Raw genomic sequence first — 17,534 nt, forward strand, 5'->3', positions numbered from 1 at the left:
TTATCTGCATGCAAATGTGGGACCACTGAGTCCACCAGCTGCTGCCTCTCCAGCCCAGTGTTCCAACAACAGCCTTGATGCTCATTGTCTCCAACCTGGCTGTCCGTCTCCACTCCTCCTACCAGTGTGAATGAATGTTTCTTCTTTAACGCCTTGGTTGTTCGACTTCTAAACAGTTTGATTTTCTGGTAGTTCCAGTTATTCTTTGTCTTTAAATTAGTTGTTGTCCTTCATTTAGTTGTGCAAGGAGGCAAAGTGTAACTGCCTACGCCTCCATCTGACCAGAAGTCCTCCAACTGGAGAACTTTTGAAACACTGATTCCTAGTGACTTCCACCAGAAATTCCTATTTGAACATAACAATTCTTAAATATAAAATATATTATTTGTAATTATATCTCATGATGATTTTTTTATGTTTTATTTTTTCTTTAAAATTTTTAAAAATTATATTTATTTCGTTAGAGAGATGGGAAGCAAGGGTGAGAGGGAGAGAAACATTGATGGGTGACACCGGAAGAACATCAATCTGTTGTCTCTCACGCAGCCCCGAGCAGGAACATGGCCAGCAACCTAGGCATGTGCCCCAACCAGGACTCTAACTGGCAACATTTTGGTTTGCAGGTTAGCGTTCAACACACTGAGACACACCAGCAAAGGAACATAATGATTATTTCTATGTCCTTATTAAAAACAAAAATGAAAGGTTATAAATTCAAGTTTTTGTTTTGTAGATGGACAGTCAAACATATATAAATCAGCTGAAGAAGGAAAAGGAAAGTGCCCAAGGGGAAATCAAGTCATTGCTCAGACGTCATAAGTTGCTGGAAGAGGAGAAAGCACTGCTCCAAAAAGAACTGTGTCACCTGGAAGAAGCTGCGCAAGAGAAGCAGAAATCAGGTGGGGAGAGCGGGCCCCGGCCGTGAGCCCAAGCTAACGAAGGCCACTGTGTGGGCAAGCAGTATCTGAGCACTCTGCTCTGGTCCCGCGGGCTACATCTCAGCAGCTGTCCATTTTCTAGTTGCTGAATTGTGTGCTCCGCATGGGGTCATTCACAGGATTCCGAAGGAAGCCTGCATTCTGAAAGGCAGCAATCACATCTTGTGTTCTAGAAAACGTACAAAAACTCTGGCAGTGCTGTGTGCGAGTGGGCCACTGCAGGAAGCACTGTGCCCGTGATGTCCATTGACCTTGGCCCCGCATCTCGGGCAGAGATGGATCTGAGCTGGCACTGCCAGTTTACGGACAGGTGGTTCTGGTTGTCCTTGGCGCATGCTCGTGGGTCAACTCCCTGGGAGGGTGGTCGGGGTCGAGAGCTTTCTTTTTGGGTGTGGAGATAAAATAAAAAAGAAAGGACCCCTTGCCTTCACTCATGCCCGAGTGGAATCCTCCTTCCTGTGTGGAGAGGTAATGGTACGCGTTGCGTGGGTGGCTCTTGTGGACCAGAGCTCAGCAGGGTGGTTCAGTGTCTTTCCTGAGGAGAAGAGTCCTCAGAGCTGCGGGGCTGCCAGGAGTTTTTCTAATGGGTTTCCCGCCAAGCACGGCAGCTAAAGGTTGACTGGGACTCCCACCCCTATCGCCCCCTAACCTTTTGTCCCTCGGACCCTCCGTTGCTTGCCAATGGTTTCCAGAGCTTTCTGGGACCTGCCTGGTCACTGGTCCCCATCTGCCTCCCAAAGCGATTCAACGGAGGAGACATCATATCCTTGACCGCCTTATGCCGCATGTTCCTGGGCAGTGGGAAGAATGGACAGGGAATGTAGGGGCTGTGCCAAAGTGATCCATTGCTCTCCTAGGCACACCTGCAAGAACATTTTATGGGTTAGCGGCAGCACAAATTTGAGCTTTGGGTGCATTTTATTGAAGGTGTCCTCATAAGGCTTACATAATCTTTTAGAGTATTTACCCTAAGATTCCACCCAGGCAAGGGTTGTTAGAAGTATAAGAACATGCAGAGATATAACTCCTCCACTTCTACCAAAAAACAATTAAAAAACAAGGTTAAGGTTTTCTGCTTTCTGATGTCCACTGTCAACTAACGGAGTGTCAAGTGTCATGGTGTGATTTTTGACAGGTGCTGTTGTGGATGCTCATGTCGATGAACTGATGACTGAGGTGAAAGAACTGAAAGAGGCCCTTGAAGTAAAAAACAAGGAGGCAGACGAATACTTGGATAAGTACTGCTCTCTGCTCATAAGCCACGAGAAGCTGGAGAGAGCCAAAGAGATGCTGGAGACGCAAGTTGCTCGTCTGAGCACACAACAATCTGCACCTCCTGTCCCAATTTCTCCCGGGCTCAAGTCAGTAGACCAAGAGTCACCTCCAGTGCCTTATGTTATGGAAAAGTCACCTCCAGTCCCTTGTGTTCCTGAAAAGAAGGTATCATCCGGCCAACGTAAAGCTTCAGGCAAAAGGCAAAGGTCTAGTGGGATTCGGGAGAACAAGGGAGGAACCTCACCCTCCACACCAGACATGTTTCCAAAACCAAGCCAGAAGGTGGTCCAAAGTGCTGTCCCCCCTGCTGAGGATGCGGAATCCACTGAGTTTGAGCCTGAGGGACTTCCAGAAGTTGTAAAGAAAGGTGCGGAATAATTTTAAAACAAAGTCATCTGTGTTCTTTTGAAAGTCCACATGGAACTTCACATGCAAAAGACAGAAGCATTGCATTTTAGGTTATTATACAATTGTATGAATTAACATTCATCTTTTAAGATACATATTTTCCTTTCTGTCATGTGAGACTGAATAGGATCTAGTCAATCAAGTCACACTACAAAAAGTGTTAGTAAATTTGCAAAATGACTGTTACAAACCTGCTTTGAATTTGATATTCCTGTGCTGACAAATCCCCAAATCTGGGACATCCTGTGAGCAGTAACATGTGACCCAGGCAGGAGGTGAGCTGGAGGAGGGGTCCGATGATGCGGCCCCCCAGCTGAAGCCACAAACCCCTTTTTTTTGAAACCCCAGAGACCAGGAACAGTTGTTACTGATTCATGAACCCCCGCACTCCCAGTAAAAGTACAGAATTCAACAGTAATAGCTTAAAATTTTCACAGCAATACAACACTGTCTGAAAATCCAAGCACACAATATTTCTCTGTTGATTAATTCTTACTGTGTTATACAAAAGTACTGTTCCATAGCATATTCAAAATCTTCCCATCCCTGCACCCACCAAAAACTGACCAAAACTGATTCTCTGTCATAGATGGTTTGAGAATCACTATCCTGAGTAATCTAGCCCTTAGGACATCTAGACTCCAAATAGTGAGCTGTGTCTTTCTCATTACTGTGTTTTATTTCTCGTTAAAGGGTTAAAAACAAAAACAAACCAAATATTGATTTAGTTAGCCATTAATTCTGCTCTGAATTATGTGTGAGACCCCGTCTTTTAGCGTCCTTTGCATTAACTTTGTCCTCTTGGTCACGATGAGTGCCGTTAGTCCCTTCTCTGGAAGGAGGTGGTGGATACAGAGGGTGAAACAGATCAGTGGTAGCGAGGTCAGGTCTGGGCCCCTGCAAGTCTCCGCGTGGGAGGGGTCACCTCAAGGAGTTGTTCTCATTATACATTTTCCCCCTGTAAACAAGAGCTGGCTTTTATTTTCTTTTTTATGTTCATTTTTTTTTTTATTTTTGCATTTGACTCCCCCCATCCAAATTTATTGGAGGTTCTTCAGATCTTAGAAAATAACAATTTAAAACATCTTCATAGAGAAGCAGGAAAATTTTTCCTGTCTGATATTATTTTCCCCTTCTTTTCTAATTGTGGTGTTTTAATGTTTATAGTAAGGGAACGCCTTTTAGTTATTTCTTCAGTTTGGCAGGTCCCAGGGTGACTGTGCAGTTCATCCTGTCCGCTGTGGCCAGGAGAAAGCATTTTTGGACTTTCCAGTGTTTAAATTTGGCCTAATGTACGTTGTGTTTATTATATATAGAAAAAGACCTAGCATTGTTGACAGGCAGCTCTTTTGTCATTAGGGTTTGCTGATATCCCAACGGGAAAGACAAGCCCCTTTATCCTGAGAAGAACCACCATGGCAACAAGGACGAGCCCTCGCCTTGCAGCCCAGAAGTTACCACCATTTCTCCCAAATCTTCACAAAGAAAACCAGGCTGAGATGTCCAAACCAACAGCTGGTGGCAGCAGGTCACAGAAGGTACGTCCTGTGAACAAGTGTCTGCTGCTAGAAAGCCAGGCGATGACAGGGTTCTCGGGAGGAGGGTGTGACACCAGGCCCCTGCCGCGGGGGCTACTGAACGTCTGTCCTTCCTCTCCACGAGGGACAGAGCGGTCCGCGGTGAGCAGCCCTGAGGCTCCACGGTACGTGATCCTGCTGCAGTCTTGCCCTTGTCCCAGCAGGCCACGTACACAGTTTGATGGGAAATGGCCCCGTGAGATTGAACTCAGAGGCCTTGGAAGGAAGTTCCGGCATTAACTTTGAAGGAGTGGAAGACATGGTTTTGTTTTGGCCTTGGTGGTGGATGTTCTGTCCTTTTTCCTCTCACCCCGATGCCCATTCTTCACTCTTCCTCAGTGCTTTCCTTTGTACAGAAAGCACTCGTTTCACGAGGTGTCGAAAGTGGGGAGCTGTTTATGGATTTCGCTCTTTTGCTTGTTGTGGGCGAGGCCCTCGGTGATGCCTGTGTGCCTCGCGCACAGCCCGGCAAATGTTTAACACCTAGAGAATATTTGCTCGGCGAGTCTTTGTAGCATTACTGTCATGAGATCCACCACCTGCAGCTGCCATCTTGATCCACGGTGTGTATGCCTTGTGTTGAACGTTCCCATTTTACTTGATCACTTTATTGAACTCTCACTGTAAGGTGAATCATAAAAGGAAGAGGAAAGGAAGACTCAGGCATTTAACGTGCAGGGTTATTGCCTTCTCTCTCTCTTGGTGCCGCAGCCTTGGTTTCCTCTCAGTGTTTTGCTAACTGGGGCTCACAGGAATGTTGTTTCAAGTTGCCAGAACAGCTTCAAGAATTGTGAAGCTTTTGAGACGTTTCGCTGGCTGGAGTTGTTGTATGGCATCGAAGCAACTTGAACTGGCGGATGAAGCTTTGAAAGTGTCATGACACATATTCATATGATGCAATCATTCTTAAGTGAGCAGGTGTTTAGGATTTTGGTGACAAACTACAGTGAAATTGGTGATTAGCTGAATCAAAACAAGGGCATATTTGCCAACTTGTTTGTTGATGTATAAGAGGTTTAAGTATTAAGGAATTTATACCTAGTAGTAGTAAGTTTGTCCATAACTGAGGTTACAATAACATTCTTTTCAATCCTGGGGTGAGGAGAAAGTTCAGAAATTTCCATTCACTCATCAAAGTCAACTGTGCATTACTTGTATTAGGAATATTGTACCATTCTGAGCAATGTTTTCTCCTCCCTCATCAATTCCCTCCTACCTTCCATCGTCCCTTCTTCCCTTCCTTTTAAATTTAACTTTTGGTGGCTGGTAACAACATGACCCTGGGGAGAGTGTCCTGGGGCAGCTCCTGACGTTCCCGTGACGATTGAAACAGCTTCTTTCCCAAAGAGCATCGAGAGCTTCTGAAGAGCGCGGCGTCGAAGGTTCCCCAGAGCTGGGAAGCATCAGATGACCCCTGACCTGCCACCCAGGAGTCAGGCTTCGGTGCTGGAGGAGGCCGGGCCATCTCCAGAGGTGGGCGACTGGGAGCTGCCCTTCCTGCGCAGTCCACGCCGAGAGCTCTCTGCTGCTCTCCCCCTGACAGGGATCAAGTGCGGTATTTGGCTCTGAAAGCAGGAGATGGTGACACAGGGAGTAAGCACCCTGCCTGCGTCGTTTCCGGCCAGTTCCCTTTGGACTAATGACTTGCTCAAAAGTCTCCCTTCTGAGTTGCAAGAGGAGTTTCTGTGAGGTTCCCGATTAGAGGCAGTTTACCTGTGTCGCCCCGTCATGCAACGCCTGGCATTCAACAGATCCTTGTTAATGAACAGAGCTGTTGATGTTGTCCTGAAGTGACTGTGATATTAAATAGGTGTTTTAAAAGTGCGTTAGGAAATCATCTCATGCGATCCCCTCACAGGTCTTTTCTTCCCTCTTCCTTTTTGAGGAGCTGACGGTAAAGCAGTTGGCCTGTGGAGGTCAGATCCTTGTCTCAGAAAGAAGGCTTTGCACACTAGGGGGCCCGCTCTCCACACTGTTGTTGAATCCATGAGTGCCCAGTCCTCCCCGTGGCGTCCTGCATACCTGTGACCACTGCAGGAGCAGCAGGCGCCAGGAGACACCAGCAGTGAGGAATCGCTAAGTAGATTTGTGCACGTGCGCAATTGAATGGGCCTCCTCTGGACAGGAGGTAATGGGAGACGTTGGGGTTAGATGCCGACTTCAAAACGCAGCTGATTGAACTTCCATTTAATCAGGGTTTTCTGAGTCGCCTTATCAAATGCTTGGCCCCTCTGTTAAGCATATTTCCTCATTCAGATTGAAAAATATAGAGGAAGGTATCGTTTTTCTGAGAAGGTCACTTAGAAACTCAAGGGTACAGCCATTGCCTGAAGTGACCGGCTTGAGTTTTGCGCAAGACAGTGCCACATGACAAGTTCCAAGGGGAAAGTAGGTGGAATGCATGTTCGGTGAGGAGCATTCTCTGGGACGAAGAAAACACTGGGCTCCTCGTTGCAGGGACAAGGGAGTGTGGTGTGTGCAGACTTGGCCTGAATCTGGGGTAGGTCAGTACGGGCGGATTGGCCACTGAATGGCAGAGGCTGATGGTGACGCCGTCACCACAGCAAGTGTCTGTGAGCAGCTTCGTGGGGCTTTGTGTGTCCTCCCGACTAATGGGGCTCAGTTGCTCTGAGCCCGCCGCTTCCTCGTCCTCTCCCGCTGTGGCCTCAGGTGTAGTTTCTGAGACAGGGTTTGGGTGGACCTGAGAGTTGAAGGACCTGGTGAGTTTGAGCTCCCCTTGTGATGCACAGGAGTGAGGCGAGCTAACCAGCCTGAGCATCAGATCCATAGTTGAAACCCAGGCCACCGAGCAGAATTTGCTCCATTCAGCGTCAGAGAAGCAGAGTCTCAAGGCGAGGGAAGTCCAGGGATGGACTTTGTCTATGTAATTGGGGTTAAGTCAGAGTTTTCCTAGCTCAAATTCTCTTTCCCGGAGGGATCTTTCTTGCCGTCTCTTTTTCTGGAGAACCTAAAGATTTGATTCTCAAGCATGTGACGGGTTCAAGGGAAGTGCCTGTTTTTCTTTGCGCTTCTACTTTGAAAGACAAGAAAGAGGACTAGTCAAGCTGTTTTTGTCCATCAACTTCCCTTGGACCGTAATTTCTGATGCCATCCTGATCCTGATCCTTCCAAGCTGCTGTCCCTTTTAAGGGCCCTGCATGTAATCTGAGGTCAAGGCAGGCTTTCCAGGGATATGCTGTGCTGTGCACATGCTGTTTTCTGTCATGCAAAGTATTTAGCTGCCTTTGAAAACCACATACTTCCTATGGTAGGAATATAAATGGGGGAATAATTTCCATTCTTTCTTCCTGCTGCCTCACCAAGAGGTCATTGGCAGTCACTTTCTCGGGAAGTGATCTGTCACAGCGCTGCCTCAGGGGCCCGGACTGGGCCCTTGTTGCTCTTGGTAGAGCGCCTGTCTTCTGTGTTTTGTTTTGTTTTGTTTTGTTTTGTTTTGTTTTCCAGATCTTTCTACTCGAGTCTCCCACTGATTCCTTGATCTTTGGTTAGTGCAGCTTTTGTGTACTTCCTCTGTCTTGTTACTTTCTCTCTTTGGATCCCTGATCTTCTTTCACTATTATGTAAACATGAGAGAAAGTCTTGACACTCATCTGCTGCTTATCGCCCTACGTTTTCTGAGACCCTTGAAGGCAGGACATCAGGGGATTTGCTGTCCCCTGACTTTACTATTGTATAGTGGCCCTTCTGCCCTAATGCAAGCCCAACATGCAAACGACAAAACAGTGAAATGAGAATGATTAAAATGTTACATGAGAAAATGTTTCAGGCGGTAGTTCTCTTCGATGTTGTAAATAAGACTTACACCCTAGGAAGGCAGTGTCATTTATTTAGATTATATTCCTTTGAATGACAGCATTGGCAAAAGCAGGATAAATGGAGGGTGGTTTGGATTTTCTCTATAGGTTCGCGTTGAACGTTTCTGAGGTAGTCGGGGGACGCAGTGGTGGGGAAGCCATAGTCTTTGCCCTCAAGGAGCTTCCCTCTGGTCTGACAGTGTCACACTGGCCTTGGGAGCACGTCTCGGCCTATCACAGGTGTTGAGGAAGGTTTGTAAGGTGCCTTGTTAGAGTCCTTGTCATACGTCTTAGTAGCTCTCCGGTGGGACCTGCCCTCGGGTAAGAAGAAGGGGTAACGCTGTGTGTGGCTCCTAGGGAAGAGGAATCTAACTTCCAGTTTGATGACAAAGTATTTTGCATGGTGTGGGAATGTGAATGTGAAGGGAGCCTCTAACAAAGATGCTTGTGTTGCAGGTCAAGGTCGCTCAACAAAGCCCTGCAGATTCGGACACCGTCTTCCATGATCCCTCTGCGAGACCACTCTCAGCCAATAACCTCCCTAAGAGACAGTGGGCTGGCAGCCCCAGGGAGGGCCTGAGGTCCAAGCGAGGCTGCCTCACACCCAGCCTGGAAGCTGATATGGAGTCCCACGAGAACTGTCAGATCCAGTAGAAGAGGCCTTGTGGGTTAGGGCCTTTGCCAGGGGTTGTCGTTGGGTAGAACGCAGTGTGCCAACAGTGGCTTGTCCTTAATCTGGGACACATTCTCAGTAGGAACAAAGCAGTTTCTCCAAAATCGAAATATCTTGTACCCTTTAGCTCTCCTGTTTGACGTATTGGAAAAGTGTCGAATCCCTGGTCACCTACCTCATTGATGTTCCTCCTCAGCATTGTACATAGTAATGTTTGGGAACGGTACACTTGAGCAGCAAGCACTGTAGTATAACTTCTGTTTGTGTGTGTGGATTTTACACTAAAAAACATGCAAAACATTTTCTACTCTCAAAGAACAGTTGCCGGGAAAATGCACACTTGCTTTGTGCTTTTTCTTATGTATAGCACCAGACATGAAATAGTTTGAGAGCGAGAACATGTGGATACTTCCATGTAAATAGACTACAAACACCCGTGTGCACAAGCACAGCAAAGCCACCCTCAATGTCCTTTCTTCCCTCCGCCTCCTGCCTAGGAGACTCCTCACGCCACCCAAGGGTGTGGGTGGAAAAACTTACGTTGTGCTAAGTAGCTCTCTGGCATCATGAAGAAATGGCATTACCTGTCTACCTCTACTGCAGTAACTTTACAGTTGGAAAAAGCACTTATTAGCAAGCAACCATTCCCGTCACCCTCGGCGACCTCCAGCTGAAGATTTGCTCAGCTGCTGCCTGGGCCAGAGCCAGCCCGGGCCTCTGGAGGCAGGATGCCCTGTGTGCGGACGGCTCCCCCGGCGCGGGGCTGCCTGCAGCCTGCAGGGTGTGAGCACAGCAGGAGCAGGGGGTAGATGCCCGGTGCCTCAGTTCTCAAGCTGGACTCTTGGCTCTTAAAGGCTGAAAGCTTCAACAGGAACAATGTCTGACAAATGCATCTCTCATAAATACAGCAAATGTTACACAGAATGAACTTAGTGTGAAAGGCTCCCTCCGCTCTCTCGACTTATACCTAGGTTTCAGAACGTTAAGGATTTCAAACTTCCCTGGGAAAAAAATCACCACCTACTGGAATCTTTGTACACAAATTAAAAAAAAAAAAAAAAGGAAAAAATCTGTGGGAAAAGAACACACATCTGTTCTTCCAGTAGGTTGTAAGAGGGCAGGAGCCAACAAAGTTTTATACAGCTTTTGTAACCCCAAATCCATCTGCACTACAATTAACATGTTCTCTGACTCAGCAATACCACTTTTGGATAACTCACTGGAAACAAAAGCAGCGAATCTTAAGGGTTATATAAAAGATCAACAAACACCCTGAATATCCATAGTGGAGTAATGGCCAAAGAAATCTTGGCATAGATATTACTTAGGGTATTACGTCATTATTAAACATTAGTTGGGTCTAAATCTGCTGACTCAGAGCGATGCCCATGGTGTGCTGGTAAGAGGGAAAAGCTGCGGAGTAACACGTAAGGCAAGCAAAAGCCAACCCAGTCATCTTTCGTGTGTCTGTGCTTACTGGCTTGAGGAAAAGTGTGGAACACGTCCATCCTCGGAGGGAGGAATAGGATGCAGAAACCTCCACCCTGCCCCTGTGCAGCCTTTGGAGTATTAATGTATCAGGAAAAAAAATTATTTTAAACCACTTATCTCTGCCTTTTCTTAATATTGTATATATGGAATAAACCTTCCCTTAGGAGCAGTATTATATATCATTTTTGTTACAATTATTTCAGAGTGATTCACATGCATTCTATCATTTTATCCTCACAATCCCCATTTACAGAACACAGACTATAATCTAGGCAACATCCCAAAGCTAGCGGGGGGCAGAGGCTGCCTCCAAAGCCCAGTCCTTCACCCAACATCCAGTCTGCAGGAAACAGTGTCCTCTCTTTGGGTAGCAATGTCCCACCCCCACAGCCTCAGAAGCGGCAGTTCTGAGGAGTGCCTTGCAGGGACAGAGCATGCTGCCTTCCATAAGTGGTAACTATGGAAATGAGTTGGCCCCAACATCAAATGACTGTACTTATATTTACATATCATTTCCTCAAAAATAATTATTCACTCAGCATAGGCTACTGATTATGGGGAAATCCCAGATAACAAGTACAGATGCCCTCTCTGCCCACCAAGTCCTGGCAAATGCTGGGTAAGGACAAAAACGAAGAGCCATGGATATGATTGGACACTGGGAAAAGTTCAGCCCAGATGGAGGCAAAGGCGAGAAACCAGGAATGGACGAAGATGCACACCAACCACCTGGAGACTGTTTCAGGGCCCAGAATATGCCCCAAAAGGAAAGAAGGAAGATGGCAAAGGTATGTGACTCAAGAAGAAACAAAGAGCTTCAAGTATGGATGTGTTTGGGCTAAATGTTATGTCCAAACATTTTATTTTCATAAATGCAGTATTTGAAACAAGCAATGGGAGGTCCAAACAAATATGGCACGAGACAAGAAAAAAAATGAAAATGTTCTATCTTACTGTTACATGGAACATTAAAATAATATATATGTAAGCCAATAGTTGAGCCATGCTCGTTATTTCACAAGCACACTGCTACATTAAATCCGATTGGTAAATGAGGATTCTAATACAGCACCCTAAGTAGGCAAGTAATAAAAAGTCAAGATTTCCTTCTACTACCTGTGCCTAAATGCTCTCAGAAAAAAATGCTCTAATTTGGAAAAAACATAATGGCACTTAGTCACTTCTCTACAGAGTTAAGAATTTTTAGATGGTGGCTAATCACAGCAAAGAGAAAAATGACTCAAGGTGACCATACCTGGATGGCTCGTTTCAGGAACAACCGTCACTGTTGAGACGTCTCCTTTAAATATACTTAAATCTCTCCTGCTAATTTTACCTATTTCTCCTTAAAGTCTTTCACCTTGAAAAGGGCACCTGGGACCCATGCCCTCTACCTCCCGCCTACATGCATTTAACACTCTCACTGTGACACTTCCCAAGGGCCTCAACCTAAACATTCCTGCCCGGCTTACCGTCTCTTAGGTACTTGTACATCGCCCTTTGATTTTCTCTGTGGGTCCTGACTAACTCTAAGTTCTCTTTGTGTTTTAGTTGCAAAACTGAAATGAGACAAGTTGTCTCTAAAACTTAACTCATTAAGATGGGCTTATTATTCAACAAAACATGGAGCACATGAGGCGGACTTTACCATAAAAACCTCTTGAAGAAAAAACTCTCACTAGAGTAAGACACCCAAAGAAAATGTAATCCCAATCTTAGGTGTGTCAGAAAATAAAAAATAGGACAAAGGTAAAACAAGATGGGTTTGGAGTATTTTCCAGAACACTCAGAAGTAGAAGAGCGGTGGCTTTCAGAGCTGCGCGCAGTAATTTGCTCTTTCCCTCTCCTGTACACCTACTTTGGCCTGCTCACTGGCTGTCAAAAATGGTGAAAGAAACCACTTACTATGATGTTTTGGGGGTCAAACCCAATGCCACCCAGGAAGAATTGAAAAAGGCCTTGAAGTTCTACCCTCATAAGAATCCAAATCAAGGAGAGAAGTTTAAGCAGATTTCTCAAGCTTACGAAGTGCTATCTGATGCAAAGGAAAGGCAATTTATGACAAAGGAGAACAGGCAATTAAAGAAGGTGGTTTTGGCTCCCCCGTGGACATCTTTGATATGGTGTTTGGAGGAGCAGGAAGGTTGCAGAGAGAAAGGAGAGGTATAAAAATTTTGTGTATCTTCTAAGTAACCTTAGAAGATGTATTTAATGGTGCAACAAGAAAACTGGCTCTGCAAAAAAATGTGGTTTGTGACAAATGTGAAGGCCAAGGTGGTAAGAAAGGAGCAGTACATTGCTGTCCCAATTCCTGAGGTACTGGGATGCAAATAAGACCTCATCAGATAGGACCTGGAATGGCTCAGTAAATTCAGTCTGTGTGCATGGAGTGCCAGGGCCATGGGGAACAGATCAGTCCTCAAGACAGGTGCAAAAAGCTGCAATGGAAGGACGATAGTTCGAGAGAAGATTCTAGAAGTTCAAATTGAAAAAGGCATGAAATGTGGCCAGAGGATAACATTCTATGGTGAAGGAGACCAAGAACAAGGACTGGAGACTGGCGATATTATCGTTATTTTAGATCAGAAGGACCATACTGTTTTCATTTGGCGAGGAGAAGACCTTTTCATGTGTATGAGCATACAGCTGGTTGAAGCATTGTGTGGCTTCCAAAAGCCAATAACTACTCTTGACAACCAAACCATAGTCATCACCTCTCATCCAGGTCAGATTGTCAAGCGTGGAGATGTTAAGTGTGTGCCAAATGAAGGCATGCCAATTTCTCATACACCATATGGAAAGGGCTGCCTAACCATCAAAAGTTTAAGGTATACTTTCCTGAGAGTGCCTTTCTCTCTCCTGATAAACTGTCTTTGCTGGAAAAATTCCTACCTGAAAGGGAGGAAATAGAAGAGACTGTTGAAAGGGACCAGGTAGAACTGGTGGGCTTTGATCCAAATCAAGAAAGATGATGCCTTTACAATGGAAAAGCATGTGAGGATAATGAACCTCACCCTAGGGGTGGTGTTCAGGGGTGGTGTTCAGGTTGTGGCCTCTTAATGAGGCCAGTGAATGACACGCACTGCTGGCATTTTACATACAGTAGTGATTGAGTGAAGCACTGTAATCATAATATGCCACTACTTGTGATTGGTTTTGGTTTATTATTCAACTATAGTAGTGTTTTAGAAGTTAAATGAAGAATAAACTCAAAATAAAGACATGGGTCTAGAATATCTATGTTTAATTCCTTGCTCTGTGTGGGGACTTTAATCTAGTCAATTAGAAAATTTGGAGCTAGAGGTTGGGAGATTGCAGAGTTTAAGTCGCAAAATAAAGCTGGAGCCAATGGGTGGATATGTTAACGAGGCAGTAACGTTTTCGCATTAAATGTCAAAGGCAGGAAGGGAACTGGACTTGGTAACATCTGCATTGCACTCCCATATGCACTGTCCCAAGTAGAAGGAATCAGGGAATAATACCTAGTTTGTTGAACTAACCAACCCAGAGCCCAAAGTCAACAGAAAGGCTTCTGTGGGCCCTCTGCCCAGAGGCAGCTTTTCACTTACCAAGTTGGGTCAACCTGGCTCACCTGCAGGAACACTTCTTGAATGGGAACACTCAGTGTAAAAGATCTATTTGCTCAAAGCCGCCAGATGCTGATAGCGTTGGAGTTTTCATTGACTCCCCAAGATACAGAATGTTTGCAAGTGTGAACACCCTCCAGCCGAGGCCTGTAGAAGGGCATCAATCTGTAGCACCCCAGGTTGTACTTGTTCCTCGTGGCTGGGAGGAAGAACACACACCCCGGGGAACCATGGGCTGTGCCCATAAGAAGGTGTTCAGGGAGAACCTACGATGGGATTTGGCGTTTGGGTGGCAGGTTGAGGAGGGATCCAAGGAGGCAAGGAATTGCTCTGGACTGCATGGGGTCAGAAAGCCAGGGCAACCCTGTGATCTTAAGAAACCTTAGTGCAGGGAGTGAAGACGAGCAGGACAAGAAAGCGGTAAGGGGAGAGGGGTAGTAAGCACTCAGCGCGGCCAACAAAAGGGTGATTGGATACTTGATGGCTGGCAGATCGATCTTGCTTCTGTCTGTGCTTCGGGAAACTGAGGGAGTGCTTTGCTTTCTCTTATTTCATCACGTTTCAGAATGACGTTGTTGCAGTTCGGGATTTCATGGGATGGTATCTGTCTAACAGGAGAATAACAAGGCTTAGCTGGGAGTAAGTGGCAGGGCGGCTTCTGAATATGAGAGGTGTCTGTCCTTATTAGCTTCTCTGCTTCACAGCCTCTCCTATCAGCCTCTCTACCTGGCTCCCCTACTCAGGTTAACTGTGCTTAACCATTCCCTGCTGATTTCCTAGGGCTAATGTGGAAATCACTCTGCCTACCTCCAGGAGTGAGCACGAAGTCTTCCAGACACTCTTTTATTTGCCCTTCAGGGGGTTATTCGAAGTTTCTCTGAAAGTTCAATGTGTATCCAGGCACTTTGGCCGGACTGGCAGGTGTCAAGACTGGGCTGGAAGGCCAGCTAAAAACAAGGATAGAAGCATTTCCTCAGAACTCCACCTTCTAGATTTCAGGAAATTAGCAGTCCACTCGAGTGACTCCGTTCCATTTCTTCAGGCCAAACCGTCAAACCACAGCTGCAGGGATCCCAGGCCTCTTTCGGGGCGCCCTGGAGCACTAAATGGAGCAGGCGGGCGCGCAGGCGGAACCCTCGTCCGCCCCTGCGTTTCCCGCCAGCCCACTCCTCAGGCTACACCACCAAATCCAAGGCCTCCTCCCCCATCCTCGGGGCCTGTTCTGGGAAGGGTTCCGGAGTCTGTGACCACCACTGGGAGTTAACGGGGCAGGGCACCGAAGGACGGGAGAGTCTGCAACAGGTGCCTCCTCAAGGAGGTTCGACAAGCGACCCCGTCACGGGAACGCGCACACTCTGCCTCACCGGCGCTGAGGCCGCGGGTGCGTGCTCGTGCGCGTGCTCGGGCACGCCGCCGTCGTGGTCACGTTGCCCCGGCCCTGCTGACTCAGACACAGACCAGCACCTCCCGCAGGGGCCGCTCCCAGCCTGGCTCGACGCCTCAGGGATGGACAGGAAGACGGAGGAGGGCCAGCGGAGCAGGGAGAGCTGGGGCGGGGAGCAGAGCGCCGCTAGCCCGCCGCCCGCCAGGAGAAGAGGAGGCGGGCGCAGTTTGGGAAGGGAGCGCTGAGTCAGTGAGCTGGGACCCGAGCTCTGCTTGGCCTGGGACCCGTGTGGCGGGCCCGGCCCGCGAGCCGCTTCCACCCGACCTGACGAGGACAGGGCGGCACAGAGGTTCGCACTGGGCAAGGACCCATGGCCTCTCCGTTCCTGTCAGCTGGGACCACCGCAGGAGACCGCGGCCGGGAGCTCCGCTGGCAGGACGACTCGGGCCATGTGCAACCGCACCCGAACCCGGAGACCCGGGCGTCTGGGGGCCTGGCTGAGCCGCGGAGAGGGCTGCAGCGCGCCTCCAGGGCTGGGTTGGCGCGGCCGGCGGGGAGGAGCCCCTCCCCTGTGTGCCAGGTCGAAACAGGTAAGGTCGCAGGGAGGGGCGGCGGATGCCGGCAGCGGCAGGAGGTTTTGTCTTGTCCATCGAAACTAACAGTAAAGGTGCTTGTTAAAAAGTAGTGGCCAAGGGTGTGTGGCTTCTCTTTTGTGTGCGTTTTCATCATGCGTTGGAGGTCAGTATCGGTCCGGACACGGAAAGGGCCTGTCTGCTCTCCTAGGAGTGATGTTTAATGTTCAGCTGGACGCCGAAGGACAGTTTTTCTGTCTTCCCTGAGTTGCTGAGGCACCTTGCGCTTGTGCTTGTAGCAGCTTGGGAACCTTTCCCAAATAAGGATGGCAAAGTAAGATTTGTCGTTCAGTGTTGCCGAAAGGTCACATGGCTGTCCTGTGAAAAACCTACTTTGAGATTCAGGAGAGTGGGATGATTGTACTAAAAAGGGTGATGGCATACGGAAGAAAGTATCATTACTTTTATGCTTGTGATTTTTTTTTTTTAAAGCCTCAATGCCTTAGGGCTTATCTAGGCTTCTGTCTGTCGGATACAATTATAAAAAGTCTAGAGCTGCGCAACAGCAGAGGAAATAACGCCCTTCTTTAGGGAAAAGGGAAGGGATTCCCAAGCGGAGCAGGTAACGTGCCTAAGGTTGTGCAGAGCAGTCAGTAGGAATGAGAGCTAGCTGGTAGCTCCTGGGTGTAAGGCTCTGAACTTTACTTGGAAGTCTGGAAGTAGAAATGATAAGAATGTCATCGGAGATGTATCTAATTGGTCATTCAAAGATTCATCGGTTGAAGTAGCAGAAGGAAAAAGCAGATGCTTTACGGTGAGCAACAAGTAGTTGTTGGGCGTCTTTCCAGTGCAAAACCTTGGGTGTTAGGACTGCAGGAAATGCAAAGAAGCAGGAGCATCATGAGACTTGCCTTCAGGAGACTTCCAGAGTTCCTTGAGGAGTCTAGATTTCAACACTGAAAATTCACTAACCAGAGTTAGCAGTTTGGGAAAAGCCCAGCTCTTTAGGACACTGGGTACCCAAAGTGCTGGATAATAGCCCGTTTTATGTTTTTACCGTTTTAAAGACTTTTGTTTTGCCTCTTGGTATCTATTTTCTGCTGCCGTATTTTTTAAAAAAGTAGTCATGGGGTTCCTTCTGTGTTCTTCAGCTGAATATGCTGAATAGAGATGAAGCCTTTCTTGAAGATTGAGGAATATCGGTTCAATGGATCTGAAAGATCCCTTTGTAGACCTGGATGTTCTTTGTTCAATGAAAATTGTCCCTCGGTCGGCCTTGGGAGGTGCTTTCTTGCAGGAGTTCTGGATATCATTTTTGTTTTCGGTCACTTCTCCTGCCGTGGAAGATTGAAATGTGTCTTTCGATTTTTTAAGAAGAATTTATCGAGCATTGTGCTGGGCCCTGTAGCATGTGTGACTGATGACAGGCGGTAATTCGCCTAGAGAGAATACCTAGCTTCCTAAGGGTTTGCAGTACTGAAACTGGAACAGTGAAGTGGTCTGAGACCCCTGGATTAGAAAAGGCTTTTACAGGCGCGTTGGAAGCAGCATCACAGAGCATTTGGGTTTCCTTTTGGTTTCTTTCCCAAGAACGGACACAGTGTTTGTCAGAAAAGTGAGGATTTATGTCACACAAACTTTCTACTTGGGCCTAATGCAGCATGTTTTACCGACCTGTGTAGACTCTGCTATGTTAAAGGGGGCTGGAAGCCCATCACACCAAGAATGTTTCACGGGATCAATAAGTGAAAGAAGTTTGAATTTTGTTTAGCAAGAAAAGGTAATGAAAATTGGGACAAAAGAGAACAGACTTT

General features: G+C 47.1%; 1 protein-coding gene and 1 pseudogene across 1 annotated transcript in view; both read left to right on the forward strand.

Moving 5' to 3' along the window:
* CENPF (centromere protein F) overlaps positions 1-8,667 on the forward strand; it is a 45,087-nt gene extending 36,420 nt beyond the window's left edge. The window contains exons 16-19 of the mRNA XM_054587512.1: positions 734-899; positions 2,074-2,580; positions 3,981-4,159; positions 8,470-8,667. Coding sequence (XP_054443487.1) covers positions 734-899; positions 2,074-2,580; positions 3,981-4,159; positions 8,470-8,667 — 1,050 coding nt within the window. The remainder of the gene's footprint in view (positions 1-733; positions 900-2,073; positions 2,581-3,980; positions 4,160-8,469) is intronic.
* Positions 8,668-12,061: 3,394 nt separating this feature from the next.
* On the forward strand, positions 12,062-13,149 carry LOC129081847 (dnaJ homolog subfamily A member 1-like; annotated as a pseudogene).
* The last annotated feature ends 4,385 nt before the right edge of the window (positions 13,150-17,534 follow it).

This window comes from Pteronotus mesoamericanus, unplaced genomic scaffold (genome assembly GCF_021234165.1).
Source record: "Pteronotus mesoamericanus isolate MK-2021 breed Mesoamerican mustached bat unplaced genomic scaffold, CSHL_Meso_final scaffold_1186, whole genome shotgun sequence".
NCBI lineage: Eukaryota > Metazoa > Chordata > Mammalia > Chiroptera > Mormoopidae > Pteronotus > Pteronotus mesoamericanus.